Here is an 18,602-nt window from a genome sequence, read left to right as displayed (position 1 = left end):
GTACCCCGTAGGCCTGTTTGGTTTTACCACAAACCAAAATAACACATTCAATTGAATTGTTTTTGTGTTACTCCATGCAGATTACCTGCTGTTAGCAAACACATCTTCTGAGAGACCACAAAGTTTTTAAACATGACAACATAGAGATGATTGGTATTGACCAATACTGTTATGAGGATTAAGTGTTCCTCAATAAGGCCAACAGAAAATAAGAGACAAGACAAAGAGTACAAATCTTATAGAGTGTTACCACAACACATTCACTTGTCCTACATTAGCCATTACAGAGGATAGGGATTTAAACCAATCCTCAATATGACAACAGAAACAATTAACACACAGAATAATAAGAATCTTTCCATACATGTGTACTCCAAGATTGTTATTAAACTCATGCATACTTCCATTCACTCAAACAGTTTCACTTTTCCATCTAGGTCTGTCACTCCTATGCTAAAAAAAACCAAACTACACTAAATTTTAAACTAAATTGTTGTAAAAACTTATGATATTTTTAAAGGTTTTACCATTAATTTCAAACCTATTTATTTTGTTAAGTTGTTGAGCAGTTTGTGGTCTGTTGTTTGTTTTGGTTCTGTAATGTTTGATGTTCTGTACTTGTTGATGTTTGTTTTTGATGTTTGCACCATTTCTTCCTCGCATTGACCATTTCAACCTAAAAGTCTCTGTTTTTCATATATATCAGTTTAATTCAGTTCAGTTCAGTTTATTCGAATTTCCACTCAATCCGGTGAATAATGAAGCGATGTTAAGAGGAACAACAAGGAGGCGGATTATTTCTAGTGTCTCTTTCCAGCCTCTAGCGAATGTACAGTTTCCAATTTCCAATCAACACTTTTGTTGAAGTTGAAGAGACGCATTCACACATTCTTGGGTCGTGAACTCCGTGTCAACGAGGCAGGTGTTTCGCACAATAGTTAAAGTTATACAATTTCCATTGTAGTGAGCCTCCTACTACTGCACTAAAGTTTTTTTTAATCGGATTAACTTAAGCTATTTACATGTCTAGACGACAAATGCTTGATACATAACACTGACACGGATTGAATTGTTTAAAAATGCACATCTTTTTGGGGTGAATATTGAAGATCGAAGGCTATAATTTTTTGAACCGAATTACCACAACACAGGCACGTTTACATGATTTAGTTTTAAAATTAATTCTCAGAAGTCAGGAAGTAATAATGCCTTGGTATTTACTCAAGTACAAAATAGACAAACATACCCCATTCATCCTGTTTCTCTCGGCATTTTTGTAATTCACTCGCATCAGTTTACAACTTGCTTTCAAAACTCACCGAAATTGTACGCCGTGTTCTTTGAGCCTGCACGGCGCGTCCATATAAAAGTTCACGGTTAGCTTGTCCCGTGAGAAAATACTCCCCTCACTTCCAGGTGAAATTTTTCCGCAGATAATTGCCCTTCGCTGAGATGAAAAGACACCAGCTCCATCAGCAAACGTTTCCCGGTCAATGCATAAGAATAAAACAACACAATGTGTCATAATTTGGCCTGATAGAAGGGAATTTGTGAGATTTTTTTCTCATGAATTTCAATTAAGCCGGCTCTGTATTAAAATTTCACTGCTACTGAAAAAAGCGCAACAGGCCACTTTTGCTTTTTTCTTCCAAGGGGCGGTTCACTGGATGTATATCCTTCCGCAGTCACTTAAAATTCCCTCAAATTTCACCTTTTGTCCAATAAAACTTATAAAATGCTTGTAAAGTATTCTCAATATGATTTAAGGAGTATACATTTTAGGTTATTTATTTTATTTTATTTTGAAGTCTAAAAAAATAAACCTGTTTTTCTTGGCGCGAAGGGATACCGACCCCTTTACAGCCCACAAGGAAAGTCGTCTGCTAAAATTTTAGGGGACCAGTTTTAGGGCTTGCCATTGGTCAACAGTAGTGAAAAACCATCTACTGATTGGCTAATTCAGAATGCGTTATGCAAATATCTTCGTAGTCACATGCTGAACTATAAATAACTACATTAAAACAATTCTAACGTTGCTCTTTGCGGGTTAACTGGTTTCCTGCTTGTTTTAAAGTTAGTAGCAAGTAAGTCGTTTGGTAACCAATGTTGTGTACTAATTGAGCATGGCTATGATAGCCCATCAGTAACTTGCTTGGAATTTCTTGAGGCGTTTCTTGTTATATTGGATTGGCCGTACTTAGGAAACTTAGAGGAAACTTGCTGCCTAATAATCATGTTTTTAAAATACTAATAACATAATACAGCCGGAAGACAGTCTAGAATAAAATTTTGCTAAATAAAAAGAGAACGTTCGAATTGAAATTAGTGCAGCTAAAACCTCCCCACCCACGCCTACTATCTGTTCTATGCTCGTTACCGAGTAAGTTTTTTAAACAATTATTTTGAGTAATAACCGATAGTGTCAACTGCCTTTATAAGGAATAATTTTTTAATCGATTTCGAAAAAATAGATTTCCCTGATGAAAAGCACAACAGTGGCAACTGGTAATTCTAATTATTAGAACCCCCCCCCCTCCTCAACCCGGACCTCCCCTTCCATTTTAGTCAAGTGACGTCATAAAAAAAGTTTTGGGGCTTGATAGAGGGCGCTTTGTAAAAAAATAAAACCCAGCAGTGTGTCTGAAAAACTAAAATTTTAACCACAATATCTAGCTGCAAAAACTGTTTTCGTGTGTGGATTTGAGAGTGATTGCCAGGAAAACGAAGACCTCATACAACAGACGATCATGTAAGTACAATTAAAAGAATCAAATTTAATATGATTATAAACAAATAATGTAGGAATAAATGGGCTACGTGCCTGTCTCTCTGGTGTTTTGACAGGTTTGTTATTTTTTTATGAGATACCCCAAGTGAGAACACTGGTCTTTGACAATTACTGATAGTGTCCATTGTCTTTAAACCGTTTGGTGTTTTCAAAACAGTCTGGGCAAGTAAACATTTTGAGCAACAAGCCCTGGTCATGTGAACTTTCCCCTAAGGCCTGCTTGACCTAATTTTAACTTTCAAAATTTGCAATCTTTTTTTTATCAGAGCTTTTTCATGTTATTAACTATTTCCAGACTGAATGAGATGATGGAGTCATCAATAGTCATGGAAAGCTCAACCATTGATGAGGAAAGTTCAGTCACAGCATCAACTTCTGGAGGAAATGACTCACAAATATTTAACTGTTCCATTGAACAGAAGGCCGACCCACAAGGCACCTTGAGTTTCGGCTTAAAAGGTAACTAAATGAGCTGATAAATAATTGTTTGAGGTTTATTAACAAGTCTTGATTTCACAAAGCACCAAGATTCATCTTTTTAAAGGAAACTTTTCAGAACCGTTCACCTGTTTTTGAATGTTGATTTTAAATGCATTTTTAGTATGATTTTTTAGTAGAATGTATTAGGCCTATTGATCAATAACCAAACAAAAAGGGTGAACTCATGTCCTACATGTATTACCAACAATAAAAGATTATTGAAACATAAGAAATAGAAATTAACAAGTTAAAAAAACTTAATTTTTGTTCTCAGAGGACAACAGACCATGCCATGTTGGACTGACAGATAAACACATGGGAGGTACATTAAAAGGTGAGACCCAATAAAGATACTATGATTTAATGATAATAGTACGACTGATGCAGAAACAAAAAATAGTTTCAGTTTGAAAGCTCAATGATTAGTGATCCAATCCTCTAGAGGAACATTACTCTGCAAGTCAAGAAAGAATAACAGGCCTGGAATTACATGCAACCACAAAGGCCATGCCCTTCATTGTGCTCGGCCTTGGTGCCCCTTCAAAAGTTTCCGTTTGACTTTAAGAAATTCCATTGGAAGTGCCCTTTGCAAAATGACGATGGCCTTGCCCTTTCGAAGTGAATTTCCAGGCCTGATTTAGAGAGTGATGATCCCAAAATGCCCCAAAACAACTGATTGACAATTTTACAATTAATACTCTTCCCAATATAAATCGCAGGTGTGAGATTTTTAAGGGAAAACAAGTTTTCACTTTTGTGTGAGAAGCATATTCAACAAATGTTTTTATTTGGTTTATGACTAGCAATTGGCCAAGAGATGAAAACTGCATGTCTGGAATGGGAACAAATGATGGTGTAAGTAGACAACATTGACATGGATTTTATCATAATAATACTAATAGTGGCTTCAGTATAGCACGCATATCCGGCATTCAGTGACGCTCAAGGCGCTTTAACAAACAGTATTTTCCTGCAAGTGGACCAATTACATAATGTAGCTTCATGTATTGGTTTACAAGGTGCTGTGGCGCAATATGCTGCCAATCAAACCAGGAACACTGGGGAAAACTCCTTCCCTTTTTGATAAGTGCACTGGGTTCCTTTTGTGCCTTACACTCAACGCTTAACATGATACTCACATGGAAATAATACGTGACATTCCCAAGGAAGGATATAACGTACATTCATACAGTCAAACTCAGTGCCTGCTGGGTTCCATTCCTATAGCATGTATAGTGGAGATGCACCGTTAGGCATGTTTTTTCAAAAACTCTTTCAGTACCGAGGTAATACATGTACGATATAGTTTATGTATTCCAAAAGTGCCATTTTCAACCATGTAGTACTGTTTACAGTCTATTTTATGTACTTAAAAAGTTTCATCAATCGCAACTAGCTATCCGCATTATACATAACAACAGAAAAAGGTATTCTAACTCAAGAAATAATATTTACTTTGGGATGTACCCACAAAACTTCAGGATACATATTGTCGGGTGAGAAACACTTACAGACAAAATGTATACAAAATTTCAAAGAACCTCACAAAGCTGGGCATTTTAGGTTCAAACTGGTAAAAAAGTATGCACTGAAAGAGTTAATTGAACTGTGAAGTCCATTTTGATTTCCCATTTAACACTGAAATCTTCTTATTGTTCCTAACCAAAGAGAGAGTGAGCAGTTTGAGTTGTTCTGCCCAACCAGAGTTGATAAGTTGCTTCAAGAGGCGCATGCCATGGAGGAACATCTGCTACGTCAGAAAGAGGAACTCATCTCACGCCTTAGAAATCTCTCTCAGACCCTACAGGTTATCTCCTAGAGACCCATTTAACCATCTCCTCACTACTCATTTCTAATTCTGAGTTAAGTACATGAAAAAATTGACGTCTGAAACAGTTAGGACTGGCTGGAAGTGCAAGAATCAAAATGTTGCAGTCGTTTGGAACGACTCTGGAGCGCCTTGGTTTCCAATGTCTTTATTGTTATGAATCGAGCATATTTTTATGAAAATGTTATGTTAAGTTCGCCTGTCTGAATCTAAAATGTAATCGGTCCGACCTAGAGTCACTCCTAACCCATTTGGTTCAGCCCCACTGTTGCGCGCCTCAGTGACCACCTAATACTGTTTTATTGGCAGATTTTCACATTATGATTTTCTGAAATGTATCTTGAACAGTCACACAAACCACCACATAATCCTCACACTCAAACACCTATTGTTGTTTCTCTTTCTTTATTCTTTGTAATACAAATAATTCTCTTGCATTATTTGATAATACTATTGAGTGTTCGAACCTCTTATAGTTTATACAAACTTGTATTTTATAATTCTGTTGATAAAACATTTTCAGACTCTTGTTTAAAAAGTTAAATAATCTTTATTTATTTATAAGACAGTAGAATGTAGAGGTTGGAAGTTCCTTTGGAAATAAAAGAAAATGTCACCGAAGAATGATTTAGATATGTAACTTGGGAAAAATTAATGTATTAATAAACTCTAGGTTTTGCCTTGTGATTGGTTTACAGTGCATCACGTGATATGTCTTAATTTTACAAGAATGCCGTGCAAGCGTTGCACAATACCCATACCAACCAATTGTCTATACCCACACACCCAATTTTCTAAATAGTAATCAATATACCTTTTACTGATATCAACCAATTCACTATTCCCACAGCAACCAATCATACCCATAGAAACCACTGTACTGTAACTAAAGAAACCAATGAACTATAACTATGGCAACTAATGCACTATACACATAGCAACCAATGTACTACATGTATATCCGTAGCAAATTAGCTTGTTGATGCAAAGATTTTCATGGTTAGTGTAATGTTATAAAACAAATATTGACTGCTTGTACTCGCGCTCTCTGGCTAAAACTATGACTCACACAGGATTTAGTCAGAGTTTTAACCAAAGCACTAATCAGATCTGTATCTGTAGAAATATTCTAAACAATCTCATTAGAGCCAAACGAGAAGGAAGATGATGCAGAAATTTCAGTTTTAGATGTGGGAGGAAAACTTCAGAGAGTTATTCCAGGGAAAACCCATGCAGTAAAGTAGGAGCTGAAAACCCAATCCACATAGTACCCCCGGTGTGATTCGAACTGGGGTCCCAGCGGTGGAAGGCAAGGCAAGACACCACTACACCAACCTGTCTTGGTGCAAGAGTTTTGTTGAGTTGGTAAAACCATAGTCTACAAACATGTACACTCAACCAACAGCACCCTCATCGTTCGATAGTAATGTGCACTGCGCGGAACATGGCGATATCATTTTCACTCAACTATCTAGTTGAGTGAAAATGAACAACAATGTCTTGCATCAAGACTACCGTAGCACTTCAAGCAGTTAATACTTGTATACTGTTCCTTAATAATTCTGTGCTCTGACTAGCATTTGGCCACTGCTGGTTTTTAAGGTACTTAAAGAAGTTACACAAATTTTCTTTTAATTGTACACTACACATTAATGGTCTTTTTTTTATATGGCATCCTGAGAAACATGTTCTTTGTTATTATTAATAAAGATGAAATATAAAAAGATCCTTGTTTAATTTTGGTCTGAAAGCTTAATGATTATGAAGTTAATGTGAGAACCATATTTTTCTGTGATAAATTTCCCTCTGGTATTAAGTCGTATTCGAGAAACTATATCTGAAACTTACAGTAATTGCAATACCCGATTTCGATAGTACAACCAAAGTTAAGGATGATATGTTTACATGCTGAAAAACGGGCATGGTTTTTCACTATTTGTTCCGACTAACCCAACAGATAAAGCCAAAATTTTCACAGGTTTCATGTTTATGGTTGATCACACAAAACATGAAAACTGTCTGTGACTACATGTACATGTATTTAGTCAGCTCTACAAACTACCACTCCTGTAAATTACCTACAACTAATGTCACTCAGGTAAGCCCAACAAGAACTGATCGCAGGACAATATCACATAATTGTGTGAATAGCGTTGGATTGTGAAATGTCAGTAGTTACCCGTTTTCAAATTTTCACAAAATAGTTTTAAAAAATTGTTTAACAAGCACAGTTTTTTAATAATTAGGCACACACTATTTTTTTATAGATTGATTGACTATACTCTAACTACTGTACATAATAGTACAATTTTATAAAGCTTTTTGGTTTTCTTTTTCCAAACTATTTTCTAAGACTGTTTGGTTTATGAAACTAAAGATTGTCTAAACAATTTTGGACACAACAGCACTTTCCTATAAGTTGATGTTTAAAGGGACTGGACACATTTGGTAAATGTCAAAGACCAGTATTTTCACTTGGTGTATCCCAACAAATGCATAAAATAACAAACCTGTGAAAATTTGGGCTCAATTGGAAATCAAAGTTGGAAGAGAATAATGAAAGAAAGAACCCCCTTGTTGCACAACTTTGTGTGTCAGGTGCTAATAAAAGGCTTCATAAGGCCTGAAGTATTTTATTGAGAAATTACATATTTCTCAAAAAAACTACCTTACTTAGAGGGAGCTGTTTCTCACAATGTTTTATACCACCATCTTGATGCATCAGCTCTCCATTGCTTGTTACCAAGTATGTTTTTATGCTTACCATTTTTTTGAGTAATTACCAATAGTGTCCAGTCTCTTTTTTAATACACACTCTAAGTCACATGACTAGGAAGAAGTTGATTTATTGCACCAATTAAAAATTTCTTTCTAAACACAGATGCAGCACAACTGTTTATTCTTCCATCACATTTTCATGTGGAAAAACAAGACAGTTGGATCGCCAACCAAAAGCTATCCCATTGGAAGACTTTTGAGATCCTGGTGGCGGCAGCAGACATAATGGTCCAACTCTCCCTAACTCTGAAGAAATTTCCCCCTAATTCTGGAGAAACTCCCCCATTTCAAAAAGTAGCTAAGCACAACAAAATTATGCTTACCAGAATAAGGTTACCAGCCAAACTAAAAATTAAAATGCACAATTTATTACTGGTATCCTGCTCATTTCTGCTTAGCAGACAATTTTTTCGCAAGATTTTCTTCATTTTATTCTACTTTTAAAACATCTTTCCAACCATATGCATTGTAAAACAATTGGTTTTCAAACGCTTTTCTTAGACCTAGCATGATCCAAGGCAACGTGTGCACCTCTATGAAATTGGGCCCGTCCAAAAGTCTCCAATTGAGCAACCTCACCACCATTTTTCACAATGAATTTGGTCTTGTCTGATGCCACACTCTTCTAAGTGCGTCTCCATGTCTGCTATCATGGGTGGTGGCCCACAGATGAAGCAACGAAGGTTCTCTTTGTCCAGTCTCTGTATTGCAGTTGCTATTGCTTCGGAGTCGATGCGTTTATCTGAGGCAAGACAGTTTGAAAAAATATGTACTGCTCAAATCAAGAGAACTCGACTTGAACTACAAAGACAATGATAATATTAATGTGTGTTTCATCACTGCTTCCCTGAAGAAATACCTCATAAAAAAATTAGTGTTTTAGACGTTATCATTGACATTAACATTTCCCCAATGCTGAAATCATAAAATGTTACATTTTAGTAATTACACTAATTAGCACAAAAACAATTTCACAAAACAGTTTTCAGTTTTCACAAACAGTTAACATGGCAATTTGCCATTTTTTACACCGAAGGACATACATGTACATGTAGCGTTTGCACAATCCCAAAACAAAACTCTATGTTAAGAGTTTTTACAAAGAGACACTATGTGTGAGCTAGATACAATTGAGATTTCACAAACAGACACTTTCGTACATTGGTTTGTAAAAAGTATAAATATAATATAAAGTATAAATGGCAAACAGTGTCCAAAACAGTGACTTCAAAAATAGTTGTTACTTCACACGCAGTTTCTCCAATTGTATCAATTAATATGAAATTGGGCCCAGATTAAAATAAACTTACCTGATATGTGGGTAGATGGTGTAATCTTCTCTTTTGTGACAAAGAAGTGACAGTTGATGTCCTCTGCCCCGGAAGCAATGGCCTCAATTGACTCCTGACAACAACATTAAAAAAATAATGTACTTTAATAATACTATATATGCAATTAAAGACAGTGGACACTTTTGGTAATTGTCAAAGACCAGTCTTCACAGTTGCTGTATCTCATCATATCCATGAAATAACTAACCTGTGAACATTTTAGCTCAATCGGTCATCGAAGTTGCGAGATAATAATGAAAGAAAAAACACCCTTGTCACATGAAGTTGTGTGCTTTGTTATGCATGATTTGCATGATTTCGAGACCTCAAGTTCTAAACTTGAGGTCTTAAAATCAAATTCGAGGAAAATTGCTTCTTTCTCGAAACTGCATCAATTCAGAGGGAGCTGTTTCTCACAATGTTTTATACTATTAACATCTCCCCATTACTTGTTTCCAAGTAAGGTTTTATGCTAACAATTATTTTGAGTAATTACCAATAGTGTCCACTGCCTTTAAACATGCCCCATTTAACAGTACACTGAATCATGGTACTAGGACATTTAATAAAGACAAAAGTGAGCTCTCAGATGGTACTATTTCTCTGGAGGATTTGTTCTGATATGAATATGATTAACAGACTCGGGAGGGGGGGGGGCATAATCATTAATCCTGTACTCTGTCTAGTACCTATCGTTAATGGTCCCACGCGGTGAGATAGTCGAGTTGTGGCGGTGCTCTCGTGAGATAACTGCTCTCGTGTGAACTGCTGGTTGCCCGACTTCTAGTTAAATGGAACCGTAGTCATGATAGCAGTCTTGCGGGTCAGCAGTCTCGCAAGAATATCGCGGGAATCGTGGGGAGAGTCGGAACGCTATCACCGCGACAGACATTTAATGACTTGTCCACAAGTCTATCTAGTACTTACCTTGAAGATAAGTTCCTTCATACTAGAGGCACTATAAAGAAGCTCTACTTTCCCTGGTTTATAAGCCATTGGGTCATTCATCCTCTCTTGATGTAAATCTCTGACCTGCTGAAGGATGGAGTACATTGGGTTGATGCCAATACCCCCTGCTAAGAGTAGAACATCCCAACTAGGATCTCCAGGTGTGGGGTCATAGTTTATCTGATCGCCACCGACACGAACGCCAACTACGTCTCCCACTTTGCACTGAAAACACAAATACGTTCACTCTTACGTCCGGTTCAGACCTTGATCCAACTTCATAGAGCTGCTTAAGCACAAAAAGTAGCTAAGCACAACAACATGCTTACCAAAATAAGTATACATGTGACTGGTATCCTGCTCATGTTTGCTTAGCAGAATAATGTTTTAAAAGCAAATTTTCTGCTTTAAAAAAGCAGCTCTACGAAACTGGGCCCTGAGCATTACTTTGTTTGCAAAATAAATAGCGACCCTCTAACTATTATAAGTTTTCTACTCTACTGGCCAAATAATAAAAATCATAATGCAGAGACATGGGAAGGAACTCGGGTCTCTAATTAAAACGGACAAGCATTTAAACCAAAATACAAACGATGCAAAAAAGCCATTATAATGTCTAAAATATAAAGTGACTTCCTGTACTTGTTTTAATCCTCCAATAGACCCTCACAACGCGCAGCGCACATACACACGCATCTCCTGTTCGCTATTTTGTGTGTCAAAACATGTACAAAAGGAATGGACTCCCCCAAAAAGGCAGAAATGGTAATCTCGCATTGCTTGGAGGTGAGTGAACATGTATACTCACATTGTATGCACATTTTGACAAACACAAAATGGCTGACAAGAGACACCCGTGTATTTTCGCTGCGCAGTGAGCAAAGGGTCTACATGTATTACCAAATTACTGTACAAAATACAGAAGAGGTCATCACACAAAGCACAGCACAGCAAATGAAAAGACTTAATTTAAAGGTCACACAAGGTCAACACTATAGCTGGCTACACACACAGAGGCTGGCGATACATAAGTTTACAAAATATCCGATCCAAATGCAGCTCTACACATCACAATATTTCTCTTAAATGTAAAGATGATTTTACAAAAAGGAATACTCACAGAGAGTACTAGGACACTTTCCTTCCCTAATGACTACGGTAGTATTTGGAGCAGGGCTCCCCTCAAAATGGAAAGAAATACCAAAACAAAACTTCATGTGCTCTCACGTTCTCAAAGCTGCAGAAGGAAAAGTGTGAGTTTACCTGTTTACAGGTCGCGAACCCAAAGTTAACTTTTCATAATGAATGATTTAAATCACAAAGTTCATTTGACAGTTGAAAACTGAGGGTGCACTTGTGCTCCCTACAATAACTGACATTTGTAGTGTGCCATGTTTGTCAAAAAGACACTCTGCTAATGTCGGTTCTTAAAGCCCAAGACTGAACAAGTGAAATTTCAAGTTAGTTATGAAGCTGGAGAGAGTGCCTACTAATCAGAGGTTCAGTGGAAAAGCATCCCAAAGAAATCAGTCTGAACACCCCAGGGCCAAATTTCATAAAGTTGTTTAAGCACAAAAAGCAGCTAAGCACAATAAAATCATGCTTACCAGAATAAGAACACCAACCAAACAAGCAGCTCTACGAAATGGGCACTGACATTAGGCAAGCTCCACCCCACAAAAATGTTTTGTACCTACTCTACTTTCAGGATTGACGCTATTGAACTTGTCACAGCACACACATTCAGGGGCTCTGCACGATACAAAGCAGCACCATGAGTTTAGAGAAGGCTTCCTTTCAGATGCAGTTATCACAGTCCACATAAAGGGTGTTTAAAAAAATTTATACACTTTTGAAATGGCTGTCGAATAAAAAATTTGATTCTGGAGGAAAAGGTTTTGATGTATGGATATGGACTCACATTATATGACAACAAAAAGGCTGAAAATACTTCATAATTGGGTGAGCACTGCTCACTTTTGTAGGGTATGAAAATCAGGTTGCGCGGTAAACGGCCTTCCAATTTGTAAGAGGTTAGTTCTTTGGAGCTGACAAAATTCACTCCAAGATGTCGGCTACTTATTCTTCAGTGAGCAGTGCTCACCCAAGCATGAATTAGTTTACAGACTTTTTTGTGTCATACGAAAGTTGAATCGATAAGTTATCCATACGTCCTAAACATTTTCCCACAGAATCATGTATTTTTTATTCGGCAGCCATTTCAAAAGTGTATAGTTTCTTTTGAGACACACGGTATTTCCAAATTGGCACGAAAAGCATTTTGCGTAAACAGCAAAGCAAACTCCTGGTGGTGCTTTATATTCATGACAGACACATCAACTCCCCTACCTTTGTATGAACCCAAAATGCTGGGGCGTATTCACTGTACTTGATTACTAGCCCCAATTGGGAATCTGTCCGCAACAGTTTGGGAGATGTGCACATAGAATAGCCACCTACTATTCGGACGCCCGAAATGAAAAAGTCAACCCTTCAACGAAGTAAAACAGAAAGACATTAAGAATTTTGATCCAAACCTTCCAAAAGATGGGTGTAACTAAGTAAAGTCTCTCCCCTGTTTCCCACAACATCAGGTCAGGGATGTGATAGGCTGTTGAAAAAAACTTTGAGCACAAAGCATGAAAGCTTGCGAGAATGAAAGCTTGCAAGCGCAAAGCGTGAAAGCTTGCAAGCGCAAAGCGTGAAAGCTTGCAAGCGCAAAAGCTAGCGAGCGTGAAGCCTGCTTTATACATTAATCATTAGTTTTAAAAGCTCTACTCTGCAATCTGGGGCATTTCATATAGTTTTTATCTTCATGTTTCTAAATTAATCTTAATCACAAAAAGGAAGAAAAAAACTACATTGTATCCCAGCTTTTTTGGGGGGCAGGGGGGGGGGGGTAAAAACAAAATTGATTTTCAGTTTGAAAGGGAAAAATTGCATCCCTGATAATATTAGTCAGTATGTTGAGTAACCATTTGGTACTGTGGAACAACACTGCGTAGAAAGTCTTCCTACATGTACAGTGTATGTGTACAGTGGGAGGAGTGCAGGCGTCTCACTAGGGCAAGTTTTGACTGTACCTGTGTGTGGACCCATAAGGTTGGAGGGTGATCACTTTTCTGTACGGCAAGATCAAAAGTGCCTTCCTCTTGGAAAGTTCTCATTGTTGTACTCATGGAAAAGCCAGTGAAACTATCCATCCCTGGTATGAAGAAGTCCACCCTAAACAGGGGGCAAGCACACCAATGGCTTCTTTTAGAGAGATGTTACATCATTGAGCAAGTTTGGGTGAGCAACTAGACCTAACCAGAACCGTATATTGGGGACCAGAAACTGTGACAGAGCTCTCAAGTTGACCGTAGTCAATCTCACTGCTGTTTGTGGTTAGGCCAATCGGTCTAGTCAATAGTCATGTCTAGTTAGCCAACCCAACCAGCTCTTTGGTGACATTCCCGTTCAAAATAGACGTGCCAATCGCAACTATTAAGTTTTCTTTGTGGTTTATTGACAAGGGTAAAATTTTGGTTAACAATTTAATAGCGGATGACATTTTCTGCATCATTGACACAAGAAAACCTTTGGTCAGTCGCTAAGTCCCTGCAAGATCACTTGGCTATTGGCTAGAGCCCTTTTCACGTTCTATCTGTCATCCCCGGTGAATGCAGCCCATCAGGGGAGGCCCCAGGAGTTTTTTTACCTCAATTTTACCCTGACGCACTTTCACTGTCCCTATAGATTCTACAGGGTTCCTGCTTCTAGGGTGTATGCCCACTTGCCGGGGCAGACTGGGGATGAAGGGATCATAGTGTGAAAAGGCTTGATAAAGGCCAAGTCACACTGCAGCGATACCAAAAACGATAATGGTAATGACGCAAAAGAGAACGTATTCTATTGGTTGAATTGCTCCACGCAGAATACGCCCACGCTTATTCAACCAATCGAGGGTGTGCATTTTTATCGTTTTCGTTTTTGTTATTGAGGCCTGTGTGACCGGGCCTTAAGAGTGTGAAAAGGGCCTAAATTTTCTCGGGTAGCATTCAGCCAAACTACTCAGGCACACCTTAACAAAGAGAACAAAAAGTGCTTGTCCCCATGCAATGAGGTTCGATACACTGAGTAGAACCACTGTATCCCCATTTGAAATGACAAAGAATTAATAAAGCCTGGGGTGGATTTCACAAAGAGTTAGGACTTGTCTTATCTCAAGTTACGACGAGTAACTCGTCCTAACTTAGGATTAATCTTAGGGTCTGCATGCTACAGTGCAGGGTTGGGACTCGTCCTAAGTCCTAAGATTAGTCTTAAGTTAGGAAGAGTTTTGTGAAATCGACGGCTGGTTCATACTTTCTAAGAATTGATAAAAAATTTGAAGTCACATGGCTGTTTTCGCAGCTAATGTTTCGCAGGAGTTGAGCACAAGTCAACTGGTGCAAATAATTCTTTGTGGATTCGTCGCGCCAAAATTTGTGTAATATTAGCATTCGCAGGAAGTATGAAAAACCAGGTTTTTTTAGAAAGTAAAGAAAGAAAAATAGTTACCATTGTCCTGCTTTGAAATGGAAATTAGGATTGGCGACTTTCAATGTCAAGTATTTCACTGAAGGTGAAACTTCTTTCAGTTCAGTTACAGTGGCATTGCTGATACCCTAAAATGAAAAAAAAGCAAGAAAAGAAGTCAATCGAACCGCCTGCAAAAAGCAAATTTGTTCATGTGCACATGTCTATTACTTGCAGTGTTTCCATTGGAGTTTTTGAAATTCCGCATCCATGCGGAAAATTATAGTGACTGGCTTGGGTATAAATTCTACTGTGCTCTACCACCTAAACTTCATGACGCATGAATAGCGTTTTAAAAAAGACTGATTTTCAAGTGTTGATTTTGGGTCTCACAAATATCTTTCAATCCTGCCAGGCATCACCCATAAAACTGCAGAGATAACTCTTCCCTCAGTGTTTTGTTCAAATGAAACAGTTTACTGTAGATGATAAAATCATGTTCTCATTTGTATTCTAGTTCCTTTTCATTTTGATCCCTGGCCTTGTAAATAAAATCCCGGTCCAGTAAAGATTCTGAGATACAAGTCATGTGGTCTTGCACCTGCAACTTATACATCCTGTGAGGAGTTTGTTGCAGTATTCGACAGATACAGAAACTTAAAGATGCTATGTCAGATTTTTGGCCCCAAACATTAAAAAATAGATTTGTTTTGAGTGAATGGTATTTCAAAGAGTATCAACCGCTCTAACGAAAAAAAGTTTAACTTTTACTTTTAATGGTCAGGAACCATGACAAAAATTTAATGTTTCTTATAAAACACATAAGAATTAGTCACGTGATATATTGTCGGGATCCCGACAAAAACTAATTTTGAGCACTTTATTTCACTGCTACTAACAATTGGCGGACTTTTTCAAGCAATGGCTCAAATGAAAGCTTGTAACTTTCTCGACCCCCATCAAAATACACTGAATTTTAAATCAAAATTTTTGGTCAAATCGGCCAAAAATCTTTAGCATCTTTAAGTAAAGGTAGATGTCTCAGTACATGTATTAGTGTATCTTAAAAATTAAAGGCAGCTTTTGAATATTATTTGCAATTCTTACCGGTTGCCTGAAATTATGTGCTGTTCTGTCAAGATGGTCACTCATTCTTCTGCAGAAAGTTTTCCTACTGGAGAAATGTATTGCAATTCTATCATTATTATTACTTTAGAAGTAAACCGGAAAACTTCTTTGTACACTGGAGTGAATTTCCTGTTTTACATTTGGAAAAAGGAGTAGGCCTACAGCACCCCAGTTACTGGGTCTTAATTGGAGCCAATTTGGGGCGGATAAATTGGTGGCGATGTGCAGAAATTATATCCAAAATCACAACTCTGCTGTACACACGTCATACTTTTACTGACTCCTACGGAGACGGTAGCGGAACGAACCTCATTAGTTCAATCTAGGACTTATCATACCATACGTAACGTATACTATTATTATCAATTCTTGTCTGTTAGGCCTATTTATTATTTTTAAAAATATAATCAAATCACTCTCAGTCCACCAACAGTGTGACAGTCCACTGCTGTGGTTGAGTGAAACCTGGTTCATACTTCCTGTAATGAATATTGCGCAGCAGCTCAGCTCTGCTCAACGCACTTGGGAATAACACTGCAAAAGGATAGTTGCGATGTCAAGTTCGCTTCGAACCGGGCTTTAGACTAGACCCAGTAACTGTAGTTGCGATAACGTAACCCTCCTCCAGCGGCCGTCGGGAGGAGGGTTACGTTATCGCAACTACAGTAACTGGGGCGCTGTATTCCTTTTTTCAAACCCAGTTACTACTATAAGACTGGGTCTCCCAGCGGGTACCCCTCCCAGCTTAAGACCAACTTATAAAAATATGCTTCCCCTTTAAATATGGCATGTGTCTGTTCCTTGCTCTATGGGAGACCATGGAGGTAGAACCTATGGTGAGACTTTGATTTCTACCTTCATGCTTTGATATAAATCACTAACCATTCAAAGCTAAGTCTGTAAGTGTAAAACTAAAAAATAATCTGATAATTGTATTTGTAAATGTAACTAACAACAAGATGCAAGACTTGCCAAGAATTTTTGTTTTAAATAAGACCTTACCTGCTAGTTGTAAAAAAATCAAATGCACTTGAAGAGAGTTTATTAACACTAACAGTGGCTTGTCGTGAACAAGATGAATTCAACCGATGTAGAATAGAGTGCAGTATCGACATATTATTAAATTTTCTGATCTAGTTTGTCGACAGGACATCAACAACACGCAGCAGCATGAGCCGGCCATCGATCGGGATACAAAATCACCAAGCAGCTGCCTGAAGAATTCAAGCACAGCTAGCTAGCCGCGAATTCCCAGCCGCGAACGCCCAATTTACGGCCGAATAATCCAGCCGCTAATTCGATAGGCTGGCCGGCCATAATTTTATGGCAGCCGCGAATTTCAAACTAGTCTCACAGCAATAAAAATTACTAACTAACTTGAATGATTCACATTTAGTAACTAGTTCCTAAACTTTGTCTAAACAAGGTGGTTTTGCAAAATTAAGGACAATATGACAAATCTGGACAAAATTAGGTCAAAATAATTGATTGTTTAATGCTTTTAATTATTTGATCCGTCAAAAGTAAATTAACATACCAACTTTCTGAATATCTGTTTTCTTTGGAAAAGAAAAAGCGTTGCTTTCAACTTAAATTCATCCATACAGAATATTACACAACAATACTTCAACAAATTTTTATCAAATTTAGCTTTTTTTGTGGGTTTAGGGGGGGGGGGGGGGGGTGGAAGCCTCACACATTAATACCATACTACTGGATTTGAACCTTTGCATATGGTGGGAGTATAAGGCGAGGTTTGCCAAAGCACCATGTAAAAAATGTCTTTTGAGAAATGTTGGTTGTGAAAAGAATCGGTGGTTGACAACTCAACGTTTCGATCAGTATGACCTCCTGGAAAAGATCGGAGCATCTGATAGAAATGTTTAGTTGTGCAACTACCGGGTCGTTTTTTTCAGAACTAGTTCTCAAAGAGATGTTTCACCTATTATCACCTAACCTGTGCTGTATATACTCTCCCAGCAGGCTGGGAGATGGGAAAGATTAAAGGGATGTTATTGGCCCAATGACCAGGGTTCCATGGAGCAATTATTGCTCCATGATGAGGGCACTAATGTAAAGCGCATACTGTTTCTGTAAAATGACTTATTATTACTTATTTATTATCCATACTAATTATTGCCAACTTTACATGCTATAAATCACTCCATATCAAGAGAACGACTGTGGGTTTACCAGACGCAAACTAGGCCCTCAAAACTTTTACAATAAATGTTGATACTGTACTGTTAATTTTCATAAAACATATGGCATTTAAACACATGGACCCTGTATTTTACATAGTACACAAGTTAATTAAAATAATGCTTTTTTGGCTCAATAGCAACATTCTTACAAACACATGGCATCCCTTTATTAAAATAAAAACCAACAACAAGGGCATAATGTTTATATACAATAAAATCAAACAAAAACGTTTTGTTAATATTTATATGACCTTGTCAAACTTCCTTCATAGGTAGTACAGCAGGCTACACTAGGCAAATTTAATTCACAACTTCTAGAAACTATGTTCATTTTTCAGTGTATTAATCGAGAGTGATTTACTGTGACCCGTCTTTTCTTTTAGTTAAACAAGCAGACAAACAAACAAACAAACAAACAAACAAACAAAAAAACGTTTGAGGAATTGTACAGAATCAAAAATCACTAAATAAACAATCACTAAGGATGCTATTTTTGGCACTCCCAAAAGGACAGTTTACTGTATCAATTTCTTCCATTTTAAAGTAACAGACGCCTTGAAACCAGAGGCAGATTCTCCATGACAATGTGGCTGCCGATGCTGCATACTCCACAGGAG

The 18,602-nt window shown here is 37.6% G+C and overlaps 2 protein-coding genes across 5 annotated transcripts; one reads left to right on the top strand and one right to left on the bottom strand.

The window, feature by feature from the left end:
* The first annotated feature begins 2,611 nt into the window (after positions 1–2,611).
* On the top strand, positions 2,612–6,794 carry LOC139948957 (uncharacterized). The gene is made up of 5 exons (XM_071947339.1): positions 2,612–2,749; positions 3,084–3,247; positions 3,543–3,602; positions 4,072–4,123; positions 4,937–6,794. Exons 2-5 carry the CDS (start codon positions 3,094–3,096, stop codon positions 5,085–5,087), a joined length of 417 nt encoding a protein of 138 aa, XP_071803440.1. The 5' UTR covers positions 2,612–2,749; positions 3,084–3,093; the 3' UTR covers positions 5,088–6,794.
* Positions 6,795–7,396: 602 nt separating this feature from the next.
* LOC139948955 (oxidoreductase NAD-binding domain-containing protein 1-like) lies at positions 7,397–16,988 on the bottom strand. 4 transcript variants are annotated; one of them, XM_071947335.1, is made up of 7 exons: positions 16,784–16,988; positions 15,761–15,827; positions 14,696–14,802; positions 13,237–13,378; positions 10,133–10,378; positions 9,185–9,278; positions 7,397–8,616 (listed from the first exon to the last, which is right to left on the bottom strand). In XM_071947335.1, exons 1-7 carry the CDS (start codon positions 16,894–16,896, stop codon positions 8,450–8,452), a joined length of 936 nt encoding a protein of 311 aa, XP_071803436.1. In that variant the 5' UTR covers positions 16,897–16,988; the 3' UTR covers positions 7,397–8,449. The 4 variants fall into 4 exon arrangements, with proteins under 4 accessions (XP_071803436.1, XP_071803437.1, XP_071803439.1 ...); XM_071947336.1 differs by lacking the exon at positions 13,237–13,378 and adding an exon at positions 12,503–12,644; XM_071947338.1 differs by lacking the exon at positions 13,237–13,378 and adding an exon at positions 12,503–12,644 and having other exon boundaries at positions 10,133–10,240.
* Between the last annotated feature and the right edge of the window lie 1,614 nt (positions 16,989–18,602).

Source organism: Asterias amurensis, chromosome 16 (genome assembly GCF_032118995.1).
Source record: "Asterias amurensis chromosome 16, ASM3211899v1".
NCBI classification, from domain to species: Eukaryota; Metazoa; Echinodermata; class Asteroidea; order Forcipulatida; family Asteriidae; genus Asterias; species Asterias amurensis.
This window is presented reverse-complemented; position numbering and strand designations above follow the sequence as displayed.

Bases quoted from the DNA above. Each gene is read 5' to 3' on its own strand.
- LOC139948957 (XM_071947339.1), top strand. From the start codon at position 3,094: ATGATGGAGTCATCAATAGTCATGGAAAGCTCAACCATTGATGAGGAA. The intron at 3,603-4,071 runs GTGAGACCCAAT...GTTTATGACTAG, and splicing joins CATGGGAGGTACATTAAAAG to CAATTGGCCAAGAGATGAAA. The intron at 4,124-4,936 runs GTAAGTAGACAA...TCCTAACCAAAG, and splicing joins GAATGGGAACAAATGATGGT to AGAGAGTGAGCAGTTTGAGT.
- LOC139948955 (XM_071947335.1), bottom strand. From the start codon at position 16,896: ATGTCGATACTGCACTCTATTCTACATCGGTTGAATTCATCTTGTTCA. The intron at 10,379-13,236 runs GTACAGTCAAAA...TTGTGTTTTCAG, and splicing joins CCTTATGGGTCCACACACAG to TGCAAAGTGGGAGACGTAGT. The intron at 8,617-9,184 runs GTAAGTTTATTT...GTCTTGCCTCAG, and splicing joins ACCATCTACCCACATATCAG to ATAAACGCATCGACTCCGAA.